The 20963-nt window shown below is 56.7% G+C and overlaps 1 protein-coding gene across 1 annotated transcript in view; it reads right to left on the bottom strand.

Moving 5' to 3' along the window:
- Nucleotides 1-1223: 1223 nt before the first annotated feature.
- OTOF (otoferlin) overlaps nucleotides 1224-20963 on the bottom strand; it is a 79109-nt gene continuing 59369 nt past the window's right edge. The window contains 20 exon segments of the mRNA XM_039569728.1: nucleotides 1224-2435; nucleotides 3025-3125; nucleotides 3278-3456; nucleotides 4463-4704; nucleotides 5979-6077; nucleotides 7893-7981; nucleotides 8762-8823; nucleotides 8826-8903; nucleotides 9617-9777; nucleotides 10362-10532; nucleotides 11042-11169; nucleotides 12503-12640; nucleotides 12779-12913; nucleotides 13751-13875; nucleotides 15505-15571; nucleotides 15902-16057; nucleotides 16833-16862; nucleotides 17575-17705; nucleotides 18914-19076; nucleotides 20388-20549. Coding sequence (XP_039425662.1) covers nucleotides 2255-2435; nucleotides 3025-3125; nucleotides 3278-3456; nucleotides 4463-4704; nucleotides 5979-6077; nucleotides 7893-7981; nucleotides 8762-8823; nucleotides 8826-8903; nucleotides 9617-9777; nucleotides 10362-10532; nucleotides 11042-11169; nucleotides 12503-12640; nucleotides 12779-12913; nucleotides 13751-13875; nucleotides 15505-15571; nucleotides 15902-16057; nucleotides 16833-16862; nucleotides 17575-17705; nucleotides 18914-19076; nucleotides 20388-20549 — 2598 coding nt within the window. The 3' untranslated portion in view covers nucleotides 1224-2254.

The raw sequence follows: 20963 nt of genomic DNA, 5'->3' as shown, positions 1-20963 counted from the left end.
CCCCTGCAGCCCCTGCAGCCCAGCTGGGATTTCCTCCAACAAGGGGTCAGGGGTAGGGAAGGAGCTGTGGTAGGGAAGGGCCTCTTGTGACAAATGACTGAGATCACTCAAAAAACCATCGTCAGGGGATCAGTAAAAAGCAGATTTAACAAGAAGCCAGAGCACAGCAGAAGAAGCAGGAGCTGGTCAGACAGCAGCGGTGCCTGGGAGCAGACGGCATTTCTGATCCGCTCCAGAGGAGCTGAGCCCGGGTGCTCTTTGTCAAGGCCGAGGCCTAAGGAGCATTTCTCAGATCACGGTGCAGCCTGGAAAAGGGGGGGATGCACCCCAGAATCCACCCCGTGACTAAAGCCAGCTTCTTCTGCTCCACACTGTGGGGGTGTGGTGACCTCTGGCCTCTGTGCCTATAAACAGAGATTTAATTATGCTCCAATTATGAATTGAGGGAAATTTTTGATCAGGTTACCTTTTTTCCATGGCTTCTTTGAATGTGATGGAACGACATTATCTGTGTGGGGCAGGTTTGTGTGATCAAGGAATTGACTTGGCCCGGTTTGGGGCGAATCACCACCAAGGTCAGTGGAGAAGGAGGGGGAGGAGTGCTCCAAGAGTCGGAGACAAAATTCTTCTGCAAGCCGTGGTGAGGACCGCAGTGAAACAAACTGTCCCCGTGTAATCCGTGAAGTCCACGGGGGATGCACAGATCCACTCGCAGCCAGAAGAAGCTGTGACCCAGTGGGAGACCCAAAGAGAGAGAGAGGGCCCTTGCGTCCAAATTAGAGCATCCTATCCTTAAAAGACTGCACCCCGTGGGTGAGTGACCCGCGCCACAGCAGCTCTGGGAAAACTGTTTTGCCCGTGGCCGGGACTCGTGGCACAGCAGAAGAAAGACTCCTCTCCCTGAGCGAACTGAAAAAGATCTCCAGCACCAAACTGACCAAAACCCCCTCACCCTGTCTCCCTGCGCTGTCGGTGGGAAAGAGGGAGGGGCTGGGGGGGAAAAGAATGTTTTAAAAGCTTTTTTTATTTCTCATTATCCTCCTCCGACTCTGTTAATAATAAATTTACTTCATACCTTTCTTTACATTTGAGCCTGTTTTGCCCTTAGAGTGTTTTTCCCCCAATCCTCATCTCAACTCACAAACCTTTCATTATTTCTTTTTCTGAATGAACAGCTTTCGCAGGTGCCTGGCCTTTGGCCAGCGTCAGACCACGACACCCACTACCACGAGAACCCGGACGTGAAAGCTGGTTTTTATTGACTGACTGGGACAGTAATATCCTCATTCAAACATCGCTGAGATGGCCTCAGTTCTTCAGTGGGGATCTTGCACACCGGGAGCTGAGAAAGGCGGCTCTGCAGCAGCTGGACACCGCCGAGAGCCGAGGAAAGAGCCCTTCCCCAGGACACACGGCCAGAAGGACTCCAGCCGCAAGAATTACCAAGCCAAACAAAATACGCGGAGGATCCGGCAGGAGACCGGGAGCTCAGACTGTGCCAGAGGAGCCGTGAGCCCCGGGGATGTCCAGCCAGCGCCACCTCGGGCTGGGTGATCTTGGGAAGACGTCTGAGCTGTGGGACACGTCCCAGTCTCTGCCGGAGCCGTGGGAGGGAAGGGCAGGCTCTGCCCCCGGCCCACCCCAGGGCTCTCTGCGGGCCTGCTGGGGCACCGTGTCCAGCATTCCTGAGGTGGGACGGATCCCTGTGCCGGGGAATGTGACCTCCAGAGCTCCGAGTGGAGCGGGGACGGTGCTGGCAGCGGGGACAGGCACGGGGGATGCTCTGTGCCCTCACGCTGGTGGGGCGGGCGCATCCCCAGCTGCTCCAGCCCAGCTCCCTGCTCCATCCTGGATTCTGAACGTCCCTCCAAGGAGCCTTTCTGGAGCCCTCCCGCAGCTCCAGGGATGCAGCCCCAGCTCCCGTCTCCTTCCCCTGATTCCCAGGAAGGCACCAGCCACGACCCCAGTGGGCAGAGGCCGCGGAGACTCCCACAGGAGCCAGCTGGGCACCTCTCCCAGCGCCGGTGAGGGATGCAGAGTCTGGGGATCTGTGCCGTGCTCCAGCCCCACTTCCCTGGGACTAAAGCCTGAGTGGGACCCACAGAGGGGGAATGCAAAGAGGAGGCCCAGCAGCAGCAGCAGCAGCAGCAGGGAGGAGATGCCCCAGGGCTGCCCAGAGGTCACAGGGAGGAGAAGGACACGGAGCTGGGAAGGTTGTGCCGGGGGCTGGGGACACGGGAGAGGCTCCCACCCTTCACGCTCCCAGCAGCTTCTTGACCATGTATCCCGGCATGCTGTAGAGGAACAGGGCCACCATGATGAGGAGCAGCAGGGCCAGCACAATCTTGATGATGAGCCACTTGTAGCGGGTGCAGATGAGGTATTTGATGGACTTGAGCGGGTTCAGGAACCAGATGAACGACGTGTCCGGGCGGCTGCAGGGGAAACAAACACCCATCGTTAATCCATCGCCAGGGAAGAGAGATTCATGGACCTCAAAGCCCATCCAGTGCCACCCCTGCCATGGGCAGGGACACCTCCCACTGTCCAGCTGCTCCCAGCCCCAATGTCCAGCCTGGCCTTGGGCACTGCCAGGGATCCAGGGGCAGCCCCAGCTGCTCTGGGCACCCTGTGCCAGGGCCTGCCCACCCTCCCAGGGAACAATTCCTTCCCAATATCCCATCCAGCCCTGCCCTCTGGCACTGGGAAGCCATTCCCTGTGTCCTGTCCCTCCATGCCTTGTCCCCAGTCCCTCTCCAGCTCTCCTGGAGCCCCTTCAGGCCCTGCAAGGGGCTCTGAGCTTCCCTGGATCCTTCTCTTCTCCAGGTGAGCACCCCCAGCTCTCCCAGCCTGGCTGCAGAGCAGAGGGGCTCCAGCCCTGGAGCAGCTCCGGGGCCTCCTCTGGAGCCATTCCAACAGGTCCATGTCTTCCTTGTTTTGGGGCCCACATCTGTATGCAGCACTCCAGGTGGGAGTAGAAGCCCATAATCCCAGGTCTCTGCTGCAGAGGCTTTTCCTGCTCACTTGGGTTTCTCCAGGGGATCAGGCTCGTTTCGGGCCAGCCCAGCAGGGGATTTCTCAGCCTCCTCTGCTGTCAGAAGGTGCAGCTCAGCCTCGACTTTTCCCTGCAGGGAGCAGAGAGCTGTGCTGAGGCCTGGGACACGCTCCCACCTCCATCCCCCAGGGCAGAGGGGTCCCGAGGGAACGAACCCATGTGGGGGGAAGCGCAAAGAGTGCAGTCCCCAGGAGGCAAACCCTCCCTTTCCCCCATCCTTACGGTGATCTCCAGCTCATCGTTCTCGTCTCTGGCCACAAACGGCCACCAGCCCTTGACCCGCTTCTGCTTGAAGATGGAGATCATGGGCAGCTCGGCCTCGTTGGTCACCATCTCCAGGCTGCACTGCTTGGATGTCTTGGCTCCCCGGGGGAAGCGGTTCAGGTCCAGCTCAATGGCTCCTGGCAGGACAAAGGGGAGCACAGAGGTTGGCACCCCAAAAAGGCCAAGTCCTTGCCTGGAGAGGGGCTGGACCAGCATCTCCTGCCCTGGGGAGCAGCTTTGAACCAGCTCTGGGAAGGAAAAACCTGGTGTCTTGGCTACAGGAGGAGTGGAGAAAAGGGATCTCAGAATGAAGGGATCATGAATGTTGGAAAAGACCTCTGAGACCACCACGTGCAACCTGTGGCTGATGCCCACCTTGTCCCCAGCCCAGAGGACTGAGTGCCACCTCCAGCCCTTCCTGGGACACCTCCAGGGATGGGCACTCCAAACCTCCCTGGGCAGCCCCTGCCAAGGCCTGAGCACCCTTTCCATGCAGGAAATTCCTGCTGCTGTCCACCCTGAGCCTGCCCTGGCCCAGCCTGAGGCCGTTCCCTCTCCTTCCTGTCCCTGTTCCCTGCGAGCAGAGCCCGACCCCCCCGGCTGCCCCCTCCTGTCAGGGACTTGTGCAGAGCCACAAGGTCCCCCGGAGCCTCCTTTGCTCCAGGCTGAGCCCCTTTCCCAGCTCCCTCAGCCGCTCCTGCTGCTCCAGCCCCTTCCCAGCTCCGTTCCCTGCCCTGGACACGCTCCAGCCCCTCAGGGTCTCTCCTGTCAGGAGGGGCCCAGAGCTGCCCCCAGCACTGGAGGTGCCCCAGCAGTGCCAGCACAGGGGACGGGCACTGCCCTGGCCCTGCTGCCAGCCCAGAGCTGGCACAGCCCCGGGGCCAGTGGCCTCTTGTCCCCCTGGGCACCCCTGGGCTCGTGCCCAGCCACTGGCACCCCCAGGGCCTTTTCCAGCCCCTCTGGCCCAGCCTGAAGTGCTCTGTGGGGTTGGTGGGACCCCAGTTCAGGCCCTGCCGCTTGGTCTTGGCCCATGGATCCAGCCTGTCCAGATCCCTCTGCAGACCCTTCCTGCTCTCTCATCCCACCTGCTCCATCCAGCAGCAGCTCAAGGGGTTTGTGGGATGCTCTGGACCCTCCACGTACCCAGGAAATCATCGGCCGAGAAGTGGTCGGCATCCCAGACCTGCAGGGTGAGGCGGGCTGGGATCTTGTACTCGGTCTCATCCCAGGAGAACATGGACTCCTTCTTGGAGATTACGATCTTCTCCTCGGCCATCAGGTAGTCGAAGGGGAAGATGTAGCGCCAGTTGAAGTTGCCTTCACCGGTGAGGGAGTGGTAATGGACATCCGTGTCCTGCTTGTCCTCCTGCTGCCCCTTCAGCCACCTGCAGGGCCCGGGGGGTGAGAGGTGGGCACAGGTTTACACTGGGAAGGAGAGGGCACAGGACCACCCTGTCCAGGCAGCCAGGCTGTCTCCAGGACTGGAAGGACCTAAAAGATGTGAACGAGGCACTGGCGCTGCTCCAGACACTGCAGCAGCAAATCCAAGGGGCAGGAGGGTCCCAGAGGGAACAGAGGACTTCGGGAGAAAGAGATTCAAGGGGGTTGTCTGAGGGTCTACTCTGGGCACGGAGGTGTTAAGGAATTGTACAGGAGCTGGGAGCACTGCTGGGGAGGCTGGAGCAGAGCAGGATGGAAAGGGATCAGAACAGAGCTGGAGAGGGACTGGGGACAAGGGCTGGAGGGACAGGACACGGGGAATGGCTTCCCAGTGCCAGAGGGCAGGGCTGGATGGGAGATTGGGGAGGAATTGTTCCCTGGCAGGGTGGGCAGGCCCTGGCACAGGGAAGCTGTGGCTGCCCCTGGATCCCTGGCAGTGCCCAAGGCTGTTCCAAGCTCTGTCCAACCTGGCCTTGGACACTTCCAGGGATGAAAGGTGCTGAAATTCCAGAGGGATGGAGCTGCTGGGATGGCTCCAAGGTCTCCCTGGATCTCAGGGGTTTTGCTTGGATTCCTTGGAGCTGCATCCCATGGGATTTGTCTGTTGAGAGACAGAACCGCAGCCTGGGATAGTGGAAGGTGTCCCTGCCCAGGGCACCCCATCCCCATGGGATGAGGTTTAAGGTCCCTTCCCACCCAAAGCATTCCACGATTCTGTGGCTCTCTGATGTGGTGGAATTCTGGAAGGGGCTTTCCCTTCCTGCTGAATGAGGTTGAAGTGGAGATGGGAGCAAACCTTCAGAACAACCACCACCAGTTTGGCTCCAGATGCTGGAATTGTGGGTGTCATGGTGGGAATGCCATGAGGGGACACCAAGACAAACTCAGAGAGGGGCAGAGGGGACCAAGAGGCCTCATCACCCCCTGCCAGAGACGTCAGGCATCTCCTCTCCCGCCAGGAAAGCATCGCGTTCCGAAACCACCTCAGGGGTGCTCCAGACAACCACCCGCAGCTCCAAGCGGGGCACCGGGCACAGGCAGTGGGACGTGCAGCCAAGGAGAGGGGAGAGGCAGGAAATGGCACAGGAGACACCGGCAGCGGTGGGACCCCCAGCACCATCCGTGTCCTACCCCTCTTCCCGCTCCTACCCCAGCAAGGACTGGCGCCCACCCCGGGAGGAGCGGAGGAGGCACCACTGGAATTCCAGGCTGTACCTACCCCCTGACAAAAATGTCACTGGATTTCTCGCCCGTGAAGTAGTCGTCATCCTCCAGGATGACCTCGTCGGTGTTCCACACGATCACCCTGAGCTCGTACCTGCCCGAGGGAGGGAAAGGGAGGTGAGGCATGGGAACAGGGAATGGGATAGGAGGGGACGGGGTGATGCTGCCAGAGAGCAGGGCCGGGCACCAGGAACAGGGAACTGCTCAAAGGGATCTATCCCAGGGATCAAGAGGGGATCTCAACCATGGAGATGATTACAGGGATGGGACTCTTGCTATGGGGACAGGCTGGGAGAGCTGGGGGTGCTCACCTGGAGAAAAGAAGGATCCAGGGAGAGCTCGGAGCCCCTTCCAGGGCTCCAGGAGAGCTGGAGAGGGACTGGGGACAAGGCACGGAGGGACAGGACACAGGGAATGGCTTCCCAGTGCCAGAGGGATGGATGGGATATTGGGAAGGAATTCCTGGCTGGGAGGGTGGGGAGAGGCTGGGATGGAATTCCCAGAGCAGCTGGGGCTGCCCCTGGATCCCTGGCAGTGTCCAAAACTTGAATGGGGCTTGGAGCACCCGGGATAGTGGAAGTTGTCCCTGCCCATGGCAGGAGGTGGAACTGGATGGGCTTTAAGGCCCTTCCCACCCAAACCATTCCATGATTCCATGATTTCCACGTGAGCTCGGATCAGCCTCACCAGGGTGAGCCAAGCACCAAGGGGAGCTTTCCCTCCTCTGCTCGCAGCCTCTACAAGGAATTTGCCAAAGGATCAGTGGGGATAGCCCAGGCTTGGATTTTGGGAGATTTCTGACCAAAATCAGGTCTGTAAAACAATCAGAGCCCACCTCTCTTCCTGCTCTCCCCCGTTTACTCAAGAGGGCTGTGACCTCCCTCCAAAATGGGCTCAGAGTCCTCCTCAGGACTCCAGGAGGTTTGGGGTCTCCAAGGAATTCCCAGCACTGTGCAGCAGCTGGGGTGTTTCCCATCACTTCTGCTTGGCTGGGAATTTTGGTGATGGAGGAAGTGGCTCCCACAGTGGGAGTGGCTGGAGCAAGAGCAGAATCCCGGCTCCTGCAGCGAGAGGTGAGGCTGGAGGGAGGCTCAGGACACATGGCCACAGCCACAGCACCTCACTGGAAGCACCAGGGAGTCCCCCAGGTGAGGGAAGCACAGCTTCCTTAACCTGGGAATCCTTTGGGATCTCCCTCTGGCAGTGCCCTGGCTGAGCCCATTCGTGGGATTCCTCCACCTTTTCCAGCCCCTCCTGTCTGCTCCTGCCTGTCCCATGCTGTGCCTCTCCCAGCTGGGATCCAGGGATGTTCTCTCCACCCAAGCCTGCACAAGAGGCTCCCAGCAGGATTCCCAGTGCCATCCCTGTATCCCAGCCCTGGGGGTAGGAAAAGGGGCCCAAGGACCTAGGCCAGCAGGGTGAGAGAGGGCTAGGAGGGATATCGCGGGAAGAAATGTCCTTCTTCCCTCTCCATGCGCTGTCTGTGCCTGCTCTTTCCTGCTGGGAATGATCAGCTGTCCCAGTCGCCTCCACCACCCCTCCTTCTATCCATCACCTCCTGGGAAAGCCCCCTCCAAACTGCCCTGGGATATCCCTGCCCAGGAGACGCTCAGGGCTGGGCATTCTGCTTTGCCCTGGCCCCGTGACGAGGCCTGGGAAGGATGGAATTTCCCAGTTTACACAGCCAAGAAAGATCGGGAGCTGCAGGGGATGGAAGAGTTGGGATACCACCCTCAGGAGCAGCTCTGGAACTGCCTCCAGTGTTGGGATCTCTGGAAGTGCCAGCATGGCTGAGGAACCCGAGCAGAGGGCTGGGCTGGCCATGGAGCAGCGGCAGGAGATGGGAGAAGATGGGCTCCATCCCCAACCTCCTGTTTCCCTGGGATTGGTTGGCTGGCCTGTTCCTTACTTCTTTGGTTTCCTGGGAGAAATATCGATGGCAGGGCCAGGCGCTGGCATATCCATGGGGAACATGTCCACCCACATCTCCAGGCGGCCCTGCGGGGTGGCAGAGACACTGTCAGCTCCCCTGGTCCCTCCTGTCCCCTCCTCACCGAGTGTCCCGCTCTTCCCACAGCAATCCCTCCGGCCATGCCAGACATGGAACGGGACAAGCTTCTCCCATGCCATGAATCCTTCTCCACCCCTGCAGAAGCATCTCATGGAGGGTGTCCCTGCCCATGGCAGGAGGTGGAACTGGATGGGCTTTAAGGCCCTTCCCACCCAAACCATTCCATGATCTCCACGTGAGCTCGGATCAGCCTCACCAGGGTGAGCCAAGCACCAAGGGGAGATTTCCCTTCTCTGCTCGCAGCCTCTACAAGGAACCTGTGGAAGACTCAGTGGGGCAGCCCAGATTGGATTTTGGGAGATTTCTGACCAAAATCAGGTCTGTAAAACAACCAGAGCCCAACTCTCTTCCTGCTCTCCCCCCTTTACTCAACAGGGCTGTGACCTCCCCCTGCAAAATGGGCTCAGAGTCCTCCTCAGGACTCCAGAAGGTTCAGAGTCTCCAAGGAATTCCCAGCACTGCCTTTTATGTACAGCATCCCGGGGTTCCCAGTTCCTTCTGCTTGGGAATCTGTTGGGAATTTTGCTCCCAGGTACCCCAGATGTGGGGAATCAGGAGGGACTGTGGGAGGTGAAATGGATGAGGATGGATCGGGAGGCACCGGAGATTTTCTCTGCTGGGCTCCTGGGGTGACCTGCCCATCCCGAGGTGGGTTAGGGCTGCTTTGGCCCCCATGGGCTGCTCCCGTTCCCGCTGGGATGTGAGACCTGCTCGATGCCCGGCTTGTCAGGGTTGAGCAGCGGCCGCGTCTCCACGTGCTCAGGGACGAGCGGCAGCCGGCCCGCGGGATGTCCTCCCAGTGCCGCAGCACCGCCAGCGCCAGGTGCTCGTCTGTCGGCTTCTTCTGGCCTGGAGGACAAAGGAGATCTTGGACAACTGGGACAGGGATGGCAAAGCACCCGGGGCCTCCACCCCTGCTCCAAGGTGCAGAACTGCCTCCCCATCCCTTGGGAACACTTTGTTCCTCAGCCGGCATTTCCTCACTCCGCCCTCCTCTCTCTATCCCTACAGAAGAGGGTCCAGATCCCCATCCAGTCTTCCCTGTCTGAACCAATTCCATGTCCGCTGACCATGTTTTAACTCCTCTCCTTCACCCGTCCTGGCCCGTCTCCCTCTTTCTTGGGCACATGTGTTGGAAGGCAACCCTCATATCCCATGGTTTGGGAATGCATTTCCATGGATGACTATTTCCTACACCCTGGAAAAGCCATGAGGTGTCTCCATTGCTCTTTGGACATGCACTGCCAGGGGGGTGTTTCCAGAGGCAGCTTCGGTCACTCTGGGTGTCCATGGATGTCCTTGAGTGATTCCAAGAGGAACCCACTGGCCTGGAGGGTCTGTAGGACTCTGGTCCCATACTGGGATGGTGACTGCAGGGCTGGGGGATGGGGCCACCACATCTATCTGGGGGGGTTGGACTGGATGACCTTCAGAAGTCCCTTTCAAACCATTCCATGATTCAAATTAGTCTGAGATTCCAACCCTGGATGATGAGCAGACCCCCCAGACCCCTGCTCCCCTCCAGAACCTCCATCCCATGGGATGACCCCACAGCGCCATACCATTTTCATCCTCGATCTCCGTGGGGCCGGTGAAGACCCTGTTGGCAACTTTCACTCTTCCCCCTGGCCCGAAGTGCGGCCCATCCACTTTTCCCTCTTTGCACAGCTTGGACAGGATTTGGGAGGGCTTCATGGGGTCACGCCAGGTGTTGTACCCATGGCTGGGAACAGGAGGGCCAGGTCAGAGAAAAAAAGGTTGGGAGGAAAGAGACTTTTTTTTCCCTTTTGCCAGAAAAAAAGCCACTGCACCACAAAGGACCCAAAATTGCCGGGGAAAGGATTTGAGGCAGCAGAGGTGAAACTTCAGAGAAGACTTGACCCCTCTGTGCCCCTTCTGCAAACACCTTCCACCCCACCTTGGCTCAGACCTGGAATTCCCAGTGCATCCCACTTGCTTCCTGATGCTCGGCATCACCCCACTTGCTCTGCTCCTATTTCAGCCCTGACCTCAACCCTCTTCCCAGTCCTCCCAGTCCTCCCAGTCCCTCCCTCCTGCCCTGGGCTCCTGACAACTCGTTCCACTGCTCCCTAGTGCTGGTCACAAAACCGGGGACAGCACAGACTCCTCCGTTAAGCCCTGCCCACAGCAGGATTGGATGGAGCGAGGTCCTTCCCAAAACAAATCATTCCGGGATCAGCAGGCAGTGAAGGGGGAGGATTCCTGTGGGAGCTCTTGGCTCGGGGTGGGAGGTGATGCAGAGGAGGGTCCAGGTGGAAGGTGGGGCAGGGAAGGCTTTTCCCGCACATGGAGTAGGTCTGGGACACCCCGCAGGTCGCCCGGTGCTTGCTGTAGAAGCGATTCTCCAGGTCGATCTTGGTCTCCCCAATGAGGTCGTCGGTGCCCACCAAGTCCCAGTCGTACACAGCCACGGTCAGCATGGACTCCATGGGGAAGGTGGCCTCGATGTCGAAGGATCTGGGATTGGGGGAAGTAGAGAAAAGCAGCTGGAGGGTCTGGCTGCCACTCAGGACAGACCCGTGGTTTGTCCGCCAGGGGGGAGGTGGGTATACTCCAGTCCATGGATGGTGTTCAATTTGCATCCACTACTGCAGGACATCTGAGGTGGGTTTTAACTCAACCACCAACTCTGCCAGACCCACCAGCCCTCGACAGGAGGGAAAATCCTTGACCTGGATGTCCCAACAGTTCTGAAACTGAGTTTGTGTTTTATTCTCACTCAAATTTAGGTCTAATGATTCCTCAGTGGGTATTTCACCCCCATCAGATAAATTTCAGGTTCGTCTCTTAAACACCCGCTCCTACACTGACCACACACTGGCAAAGAAGGACATCCCAGAAGGACATCCACACTGTGGGATGAATCCCATCATTCCAGCTCAAGGAGCGGCCACGGGAGAGCTCAGGTGCAGGGCTGAGGGCCGGCAAGCGCAGGCTCAGCTCAGCAATTCCAGGCGCAGACTCACTTCCCAAAGACAGGGTTCAGCTGCTTGGAGATGTAGTTCTCCTTGTCCTTGATGTCCGTCTTGCCCAGCTTGATGGCAATGTAGGGATCGGCTTTCCCGTTGATGTCAGCAGGGTGGAGGTCCGTGGCCTGGAGGGAACAGATGGGATGGGTCACTGCTGTCCCAGGCAGTCACGGATTCAGGGATGGGCTCGTTCTCCATCCCTGAGAACACTCGGCCACTTCAGTCCCTAAACAGAGTGTCTTGGATTGAAACGGGGATATTCCCGCCTCGTGTTAATCCCTGTCCTGGTTTAGGGCAAGGCTGGAGCTGGCTGTGTCCTGAGATGTCACCACAGTCACCTTTGGAATCTCATCAGAGGCAAAAAAGAGGCTCTCAGGAAACACCCTCAGCAAGAACCTGACCAGGATGCCGAGACATCCGTCCCCTTCCCCTTGTGTTCTCTCCACACTGGATTCTCCCCAGAGAGGGGGTGAGGACCCCCAAACTCTCCAATCCCACCTCCAAGCATGGCGCAGCAGCAGATGCCCACGTGAGAACACATCCACCCAGTCCTGGTTGGTTTTGGCATTGACCAACCAATAGGTTGTCTACTATTCCAGCCTGGTGATGGATGGGAGACTCCATATCCCAGCGGGAAGCAGCTCTGGATGGACAACCAGGCTGGTGGGAAAGGAACCAAAAGTAGGTTCCATTTGTAGCACACTGGGACAAGGTGGTGGCAAAGGGCAGCCCAGGTGCTTCCAGCAGGATGGAGACCCCTCCCAAGAGCCTGGCTGCAGAACTCCACACCTGGGGACAGGTGGATGACCAGCTCAGAGGTCAGGAAGTGACTTTTTCCAGAGCACACTCCATATATAAAGGAACAACGTGCATTGGCTGGATCAGATCAATGATCAAGGAGCACATGTTCAAGGAAGTGCCCTGTCCTTCAGATGGATCTACTCGATCCTGCCAGATCCCGTTCCAGTCTTCTTCTCCCATTCTCTCCCATCCTGAACCATCACTGGGGTGGTGGCATGGCTGTGGAAGGAACCAACACCTCACATTCCGGGCTGGTCCAAACTATCCATGGGAACTGAGCACTAGGATACGCCGGTCCATCCCACCTGCTGGCAGGAGGTCTCTGGATCTGGCAGGAGCTTGGATCTGTCCTGTTCCCAGCGGTGGGAGCACACAGCCCTGGGGACACCGTTCAGGGTCTGGATACCCTGGGATATGCCTGAACAACTTGGGACAGTGGGAGGTGTCCCTGCCCACAGCAGGGGGTGGAAGGGGATGGGCTTAAAGGTCCCTTCCAACCCAAACCATTCCATAACCAAGGAGCTGCTTCAGTCCTCAAGCGGCATCCCGGGTCCTGATGCACTGGATCTAAATCCCACCATCCCTATGGCACCAGGACCAGCTCTGGGTGGAAGGGAGTGCTGGATCCTGCCTGTCACACCCCAAACTCCCACTCACCCTCACGATGTAGACTCGGACCAGCACATTGATGGGGTCGTTGCTGGGGATCCCCTGGAACATCCCAAAGGTGGGGTCATATCCAGCCTCCTTGGTGATGTCATCAGGGAGCGGCACTTTGTAGACACACATGGAGCCCTGGTGCAAGGGAGAGCATGGCCCGGCTGAGTCCTGCTGCCCAGGGTCTCCAGGGAAGCAAACCCATCCCAAAACACCCTCCCCGAGGTCCCAGCCAACATTCCTGACCGCTCACTTTGAACCTCCCCACTCACTCACTTTGAACCTCCCCACTATCCGCTCCTCCTCCGTAGCGTTGTCATCATTGTCCCCGATCTTCCCCCGGAGCAGGTTGAAGGTGTGCAGCCAATCCTCAAAGTTGTCAAACTCTGCTTCCAGCTCTTTGTTGAAGACCTGAGATGACAGGAATATAAAAGGAGGGAATTTGGGATAAAAATAAAGGTGAGGAAAAGATGTGGTGAGTACTCAGACAGCTCAGAAGAAACAAGGGACAGGACAAGAGGAAACGGCCTCAAGATGTGCCAGGTCAGGCTCAGGTTGGATATTTGGAATGATTTCCCCATGGAAAGGGTGCTCAGGCCTTGGCAGGGGCTGCCCAGGGAGGTTTGGAGTGCCCATCCCTGGAGGTGTCCAAGGAATTCCTGGAGGTGGCACTCAGTGCTCTGAGCTGGGGACAAGGTAGGGATTGGTCACAGGTTGGACTCGATGGTCTGGGAGGGCTTTTCCAGCCTCAGCGATCCTGGGATTCTGTGAATGTGGACACCTCAGCTCCCAGTGCCTGATTTTTCTAGGAAGAGGAAGGGTCTCCAGCGTTACTGGGTTGGAAAAAGGGCATCTCGGAACAACGGGTGGGGCCATTGGGGCCACTGTCTGGGGGTGTCTCAAACCAAGACAAGGACCCAGGTCCAAACTCCATCTGAGCCCCAGAACCACAGGTGACATAAATCCTAAGAAATCCTTGGGATCACTGAACCAGAGCCCATTCCTGCCCTGAATCCCAGCTGTGCCAGCCACATCCAGGCAGGAAAACTCTCCCCTCCAGCTGGGACATATCCAAGATGCCCCAAGGATGAGCCTATCCCGGGACAACCCCTTTTCTTGTGACCTCAGACTCCTTCCAGCTATGGAGAGAGGCTGGGAAGCCTTGTCCCAAGATACATCCGTAGGAGAGGTGTCCCAAGGCACATCATCCCTAGGATTAGGTACTTCCTTGGAAACACCCCCCAGTACCTTGAGTTCATCGATCTTCTGCTGCTTCTTCTTCTCAGGGAGCTCGGGGACTGGCTGCTGCTTCTTTTTCTTGTCATCTTTGGGTGCCTTGGACTTGTCCTTGTTCTTCGCCTGAGCCTTGGAGCCTTTCATGGGAGAGTCACCAAGTTTGGTCTCTGAGTCCGGGGGGGAACGGTGCGGAGGGAGGAGATGGAAATGAGGGTGAGGAGGGAGGGAGGAGATGGAAATGAGGGTGAGGAAAGGTGGGGGAGATGGGGCGAGGCTTGGACAAGGTCCTTCAAAGAAGAGGAGCATGAAAGCTGCCAGCTGCCGCTGCCTGCAAGTCCCATCCCAGCCCTGTCCTCTTTCCTTGGCTCTGGATCACAGCATCTCCAGGAGCCTGGAGGTCTCTGTGCAGGGAATTCCAGCGCTGACCTGAGCAGGAATCACTTTGAGGACTACAAAACAGGGACAGAGAACTTCGACAGCGGTGAGAAAACCTGGTCCTGCCCACAGCATCTCTTCTTCCTTCTGCCAGAGACTTTTCCTGCTTTATGGAGCCTGGGGAGTGGAACCCCAGCCTGGGAATACAGAGGGGATGCTGCTGCCCTCGGTTTGTCCAGGAGCAGCTGCAATCACAGGTCACCAGAGCTCGTTCAGAGCAATCACCAGCCATGGACAGCTGGGAAGATGCTGCTGGAAAAGGTGGATTCAAAGGAAACTTCTCCCCCCCGCTGCAATCCCTGTCCCTTGGTGCCTCTGCCAGCTTTCATGAGGGCTGGACAATGCCCAGTGATGGGGACAGACAGACGGAAAAACTTCACATGGAAGAGGAAAGGAAGAAGGAGTGGGAGAGCTGAAGGAAATGGATCATTCTAAAGAGACAGAAAGAAAACCACGGGGGACACCAGAGCAAGCCCAGAAGAACCTGCTCAGAGTTGTCTCCAAGCTCAGCAAGACCCAACCTCATTTTTCCTGGGGTATAAAGATCAGTCTTCCAAAAGAAAGCAGGCTCAGAATTTTACTCAGCTGAAGGATTTTGTGTCACCTGGGCACAACAACAACCCCCTGTCATGGGGACATGGAGCATATGGAAAACGAGGGTGGAATTCCACAGGGACGCCCCTCCCAGCCCTGCTGGCGGCACGGGCAGATGGACAAAGTCACCCTTGACCAACCAGTCCCAGGATTCTTGGCCTGCATCATTTTTGGGACAAAATCAGTATCGCCCAAATTTAGGCAATGTCAGAAGCCCACCTGAGCTACGGACCCAAATTCCTTCAGTGAAAAACACATTTAGGCCATAATCAATCCCATAATTTTATAAAAGGATAATAAGTGAAAAAAAATATATAATATATAATATATAATATATAATATATAATATATAATATATAATATATAATATATAATATATAATATATAATATATAAAATATATATATATAATATATAAAATATATATTATATATTATATATTATATATTATATATTATGAATTATATATAAAATGTTATAAATGGATAAATTAGGTGAGACAACTTGCCCTACATTGTGTATTTGTCTTCACCACCCGCGTTAGGACAGCAACAAAGAGCTCAACACGCAGGGAAAAACATCCTCAAAAATCGACCCTTTTTGGGAAAACACAACACACTGGGAGTGTCCGGTTTGGCCGGAGAGCTGTGGCAGATTCCCAAAGGGATGTCCAAGCACCAAGAGGAATCCTGGTCCCACATTTCCCTGCCATGTTCCCTCTCTCACTCCCGGCCTTACCCTCTCCGATCTCCATCTCTTCCTTCTCCTCCGCTTCTGCCGCAGCTGCTTCCTGCTGCCGGAGTTGCTGGGGGAGAAAGGAAGCCACTGGAAATTTGGAACAAAGTTTTCACGGAAAAGCTGCCCAGGGCAGTGGTGGAGTCCCCATCCCTGGAGAGGTTTGAAGCCATGTGGATGTGGCACTTGGGGACATGGTCAGTGGTGGCCTTGGCAGTGCCAGGGAATGGTTGGAGCGATGATCTCCAAGGGCTTTTCCAGCCTGAACAATTTTGGGATTCTGTAACAGTTGTGGGACGCAGCACAGCCCCAAGGCTTTGGAAGGAGCTGGAATTAGGGGAGACCTTGCAGTAAGGAAACAATGTCCCCTGGATACCCCTTGCTGCTGCTCCTCACCCACCTCCTTCATCGTCTCAATGGAAGCGAAGTACTTGGACCACCAGTCCAACATGCTCTCGTCTGGCTCCTCCTCCTCCACTTCCTCCCCGCCACCTCCTCCTCCTCCTCCTCCTCCTCCTTTCTTCTTCTTTTTCTTTTTCTCCTTCTCTTCCTCGGTCTGAAGGGACAAGGGAAGCACAGACGGGGAAGGGGAGGGATCAGGTGAAGGGGAATCGCCTCTGGAAGTACAAAGGTGGGGGGTGACGAGGGAGGACCCCCCAGGCTTGGGGGCCTCACGAACTTTCTCCTTTTTACAGCCGCAGACACTGAGGCACAAAACAGCCAAGGATGACCAAGGTTAGGGAGACAGTGCCAGAATCACGGAATGGTTTGGGTGGGAAGGGACCTTATGGCCCATCCAACTCTAATCCTGACACCTTCCACTATTCCAGGTTGTTGCAAGCCCCATCTAACCTGACCTTGGACACTTTCAGGGATGGGGCAGTCCCAAAACACCTCCACATTTCCATCATCCCATTTATCCACGCATTTCCCAGGCTACATCTCTGGAATCTTCCATGGCAGCCGTCAAACTGTGCCCAGCAAAGCACCCTGGGCCCACCTGATGGAGCGAGGGAACCTTTTCCAGCTGCTGTCTGGCTGTGGTGGGAATCCCCAGCATCCCTCCCACAGGGCACTGCCTGCCTGGCTCCTCCTGGGACAGCTGGGATGGGAAATCCCGGCTCAGAAGAGCTTCCCAAACTGCAGGAACGAGGCCACTGCCACATCCTTTAAGGGGACAGCGCTGCTGTGTCTCTGTTGTGGGACAGAGGGGGGATGTCCCTGCCTGGCTTGGGCTGGGGAGGGTGCCTGGTCCATTGAAAGTGGCACGGAAGGGCTGCAGAGGGAGCAGAGGGTTGGGAGCAGGGATGCAGAGAAGATCCATCGCTTACCACATCCACCTTCACCACTGCATCGGAATTCTGCCGCCCGGGATGGAACGGAACAGGGAGAGGGAGAGCAGGTTAAGGACACACCCTCAGCTGAGTGCAAACCATCAGTCCCAGAATGGCTTGGGTGGGAAGAGACCTTAAATTTAATCTCATTCCACCCCTGCCATGGGCAGGGACACCCTCCACTAGCCCAGGTGGCTCCAAGCTCCATCCAACCTGGCCTTGGGCACTGCCAGGGATCCAGGGGCAGCCACAGCTTCCCTGGGAATTCCATCCCACACCCTCCCCACCCTCCCAGGGAACAATTCCTTCCCAATCTCCCATCCAGCCCTGCCTCTGGCACTGGGAAGCCATTCCCTGTGTCCTGTCCCTCCGTGGCCTTGTCCCCAGTCCCTCTCCAGCTCTCCTGGAGCCCCTTCAGGCCCTGCAAGGGCTCTGAGCTCTCCTGGATCCTTCCCTTCTCCAGGTGAGCACCCCCAGCTCTCCCAGCCTGGCTCCAGAGCAGAGGGGCTCCAGCCCTGGGAGCATCTTGGCAGGAATCTGTTTTTGTGGAGGAAGCTCTGGAGCAGCAGGGTGGGAGAAGGAGCTGAAAGTCCCATTCTGGTCAAGTAATTGGGCACAGACACATTCAGTGTGACACAGCCCGACGTCCCTGGGACATGCTGCTGATCCAGTTCAGGGTGGAACCCCTCAGAAATCGGCAATTCCATGAGGAAAGAGGTGATGGCACGCGGATACTCACAGCTTCCAGCTTCACCATCGTGTCCATCTTCTTGATGGGAACCTCGGGTTCCATGTTGACAACGATCTCCCCTGTGGGGCGAGAGCGATGGGCCCTGCTGGTCATGGCCAGGTACCCGTTGAGGTGTTTGGCTGGACAGAGGACAGAGAAGGAGAAAGAACAAGGGAGAGGGACACTGGAGAGGAGAAACCGACAGTTCAGGTAGGATCCTACAGGATTCAGACCAGAAACCAAGCTCAGGCAAGATCCCACAGGATTCACACCAGAAACTGAGAATTCAGGAGAGATCCCACAGGATTCATGCCAGAAACTGAGAATTCAGGAGAGATCCTACAGGATTCACGCCAGAAACTGAGAATTCAGGAGAGATCCTACAGGATTCATGCCAGAAACTGAGCTCAGGTGAGATCCCACAGGATTCACACCAGAAACTGAGCTCAGGTGAGATCCCACAGGATTCATGCCAGAAACTGAGCTCAGGAGAGATCCCACAGGATTCAGGCTGGAGCGCTGTGGGACCACCTTGTTTGGAGCAGTGGAAATAAGCACAGAGCCTTCAGCAGGACCAAAATCCCACACGGAGCAAAGGAAGGTGGAGGATAAGCAGGAAATGTCCAGAGGAGAAGAGGCAGAGAAGATTGTCCTGAAAGCCTCCGCTGGCTTGGACACAACCCTTGGTCAGCTGGATGCAACCAGATGTGTCCTTGGGAATCTCGCCCAGCCTCCGGCTCCAAAGCTGGGAGGAGAGGAGCAATTCCGGCGGCTCCCAAGCCCTCGGGATGGGTGGGAAGTGGGTCTGGGATGGGTTTTGCTGCAGTCGCTGATGCATTGGGGTGGTTTGGGTTGAGAGGGGCCTCGACCTCTGCTCTTTACAGCCACCACGGGGACTGAGCATGGCCAAATCCAGTCCCAGTCCTGAGGAATACTTGGGGACTCAAGTCCTGAAGCTGCAGAGATGTCAGAGGTGAACCTTTCTTGTCTTACAGGAATTGGGGGAGCAGGCAAGACCCACAGATCAAAAAATCAATGGGAAGTGATGGATTGCACCCTGTGGCTCCTCACCCCTCTGAGGAAACCACAGCAAAGGGCTTGGAGCCACGGTTTGGACTCCAGAAATTCTGGGTTCTGGTTGAGGGCTCAAAGGGAAGAGGAGATTCACCCCTTGGAACTACCAAAGTGCTAAATTTGGGGGGTTTTTTTGAAGTTCTGGTTAAGACTGGACCCAAACCCAGAAGTTCTGTGGGTTAACCAACCATCTCGTGGTCCTCACAGCCCATCCCACCTCCCTCTTCTCCCCATGGATGCTCCAGACCAGGCCCCCATGTCCCAGTCCTGGTACCTGCCATGTTCCAGTGCTGGGCTTTCTTATCGGGCGGGCGGTAGATGAACTTGCGGAGGGAGCTGACGGTGTGGGAGCCCACCAGGGTGTAGCGCCCGAAGGCCCGGCAGTCCACCACCCGGATGTTCAGGGGCGGGTGCAGCAGCTCGTTCTCTGGGAGGTCCTGCGAAGAGGAGGGATGGTTATCAGGGACTGGGAGCGTCTGGTTTGGTGGTTGGGAAGGGAAGTAGGGACCAGAATTGGGATCATGCTGGGGAGACCCGTAGGGATTAAGAATGGGATCATGTTGGGAAGGCCGGTAGGGATTAAGAATGGGATCATGTCGGGAAGGCGGGTAGGGATTAGGAATGGGATCATGTTGGGAAGGCGGGTAGGGATTAAGAATGGGATCATGTTGGGAAGGCCGGTAGGGATTAGGAATGGGATCATGTTGGGAAGGCGGGTAGGGATTAAGAATGGGATCATGTCGGGAAGGCCGGTAGGGATTAAGAATGGGATCATGTTGGGAAGGCGGGTAGGGATTAGGAATGGGATCATGTCGGGAAGACCCGTAGGGATTAGGAATGGGATCATGTTGGGAAGGCGGGTAGGGATTAAGAATGGGATCATGTTGGGAAGGCGGGTAGGGATTAGGAATGGGATCATGTCGGGAAGACCCGTAGGGATTAAGAATGGGATCATGTTGGGAAGGCGGGTAGGGATTAAGAATGGGATCATGTCGGGAAGACCCGTAGGGATTAAGAATGGGATCATGTCGGGAAGGCCGGTAGGGATTAGGAATGGGATCATGTCGGGAAGGCCCGTAGGGATTAAGAATGGGATCATGTTGGGAAGGCGGGTAGGGATTAGGAATGGGATCATGTTGGGAAGGCGGGTAGGGATTAGGAATGGGATCATGTCGGGAAGGCCCGTAGGGATTAAGAATGGGATCATGTTGGGAAGGCGGGTAGGGGATTAGGAATGGGATTCATGTCGGGAAGGCCCGTAGGGATAAGAATGGGATCATGTTGGGAAGGCGGGTAGGGATTAGGAATGGGATCATGTCGGGAAGGCCCGTAGGGATTAAGAATGGGATCATGTTGGGAAGGCGGGTAGGGATTAGGAATGGGATCATGTTGGGAAGGCGGGTAGGGATTAAGAATGGGATCATGTTGGGAAGGCGGGTAGGGATTAGGAATGGGATCATGTCGGGAAGGCCCGTAGGGATTAAGAATGGGATCATGTCGGGAAGGCGGGTAGGGATTAAGAATGGGATCATGTTGGGAAGACGAGCTGAGACCAGAACTGGGATCATGCTGGAGGAAGAGGTCCAGATCTGCTCCAGCAAAATGTGGCTTGGGAGCCCTCAGGTAAAGGAATGGTGTCCATATGCTCCACTCCTTTGGGAAAACTGGAGTAAAGGGCTCAGAGCCATGGTGGGCTCCAGAAATTCTGGGTTCCAGGTGAGGGATCAGAGGGAAGGAGCCACACTCACCACCTCGAACCACTTGACCAAAGTGCTGAAGTTGGGGTTTTTCTTGTAGTTCTGGATCAGGGCAGACTGGACGCCCTTTCCGGCGCACTCGATGTCCACACGGGGCCGGTCCACTTGAGCCAGGTTCACTCTCTTCAGGTCCCTGAGCCCCCAGAACAGGATCTAGGGCAGGAGGAGGAGGAGAGAGCACGTGAATGTGAGCGGGACGATCTCACATTGGAGAGCTGGTTCTCCATGGAGAGGGATCCCACTGACGATGTCATCTCTGGGCAGTGGAATTCCTGAGGTATCTCCTCCTGACACCCCAAATCTTCCATCCCACTCCTGGTTTGCAGCCCAAGGTCTCCCAGCTGCTGCTCTCGACACTCCTTTTCCTGCCTTTCTCCCTTCCTGGCCTTTTCCCACCCTGGGACTCCTCAGAGCAGCTCTGTCCATCTGTGGTGGCTCTGGATCCAGCACTGCCATGGCTTTGTCCCAATGGAATCAGTGTCACTGGGGAAACTTCCCTGTCCCTGCCTGGGGTAACAGACTGCCACCATCCAAAATTCCCCAAAATGGAGATTTCCCCACCTCCTC

Source organism: Corvus cornix, chromosome 3, assembly GCF_000738735.6.
Source record: "Corvus cornix cornix isolate S_Up_H32 chromosome 3, ASM73873v5, whole genome shotgun sequence".
NCBI lineage: Eukaryota > Metazoa > Chordata > Aves > Passeriformes > Corvidae > Corvus > Corvus cornix.
The sequence above is the reverse complement of the archived record's forward strand: the minus strand, read 5'-3'. Positions and strand labels throughout refer to the sequence as shown.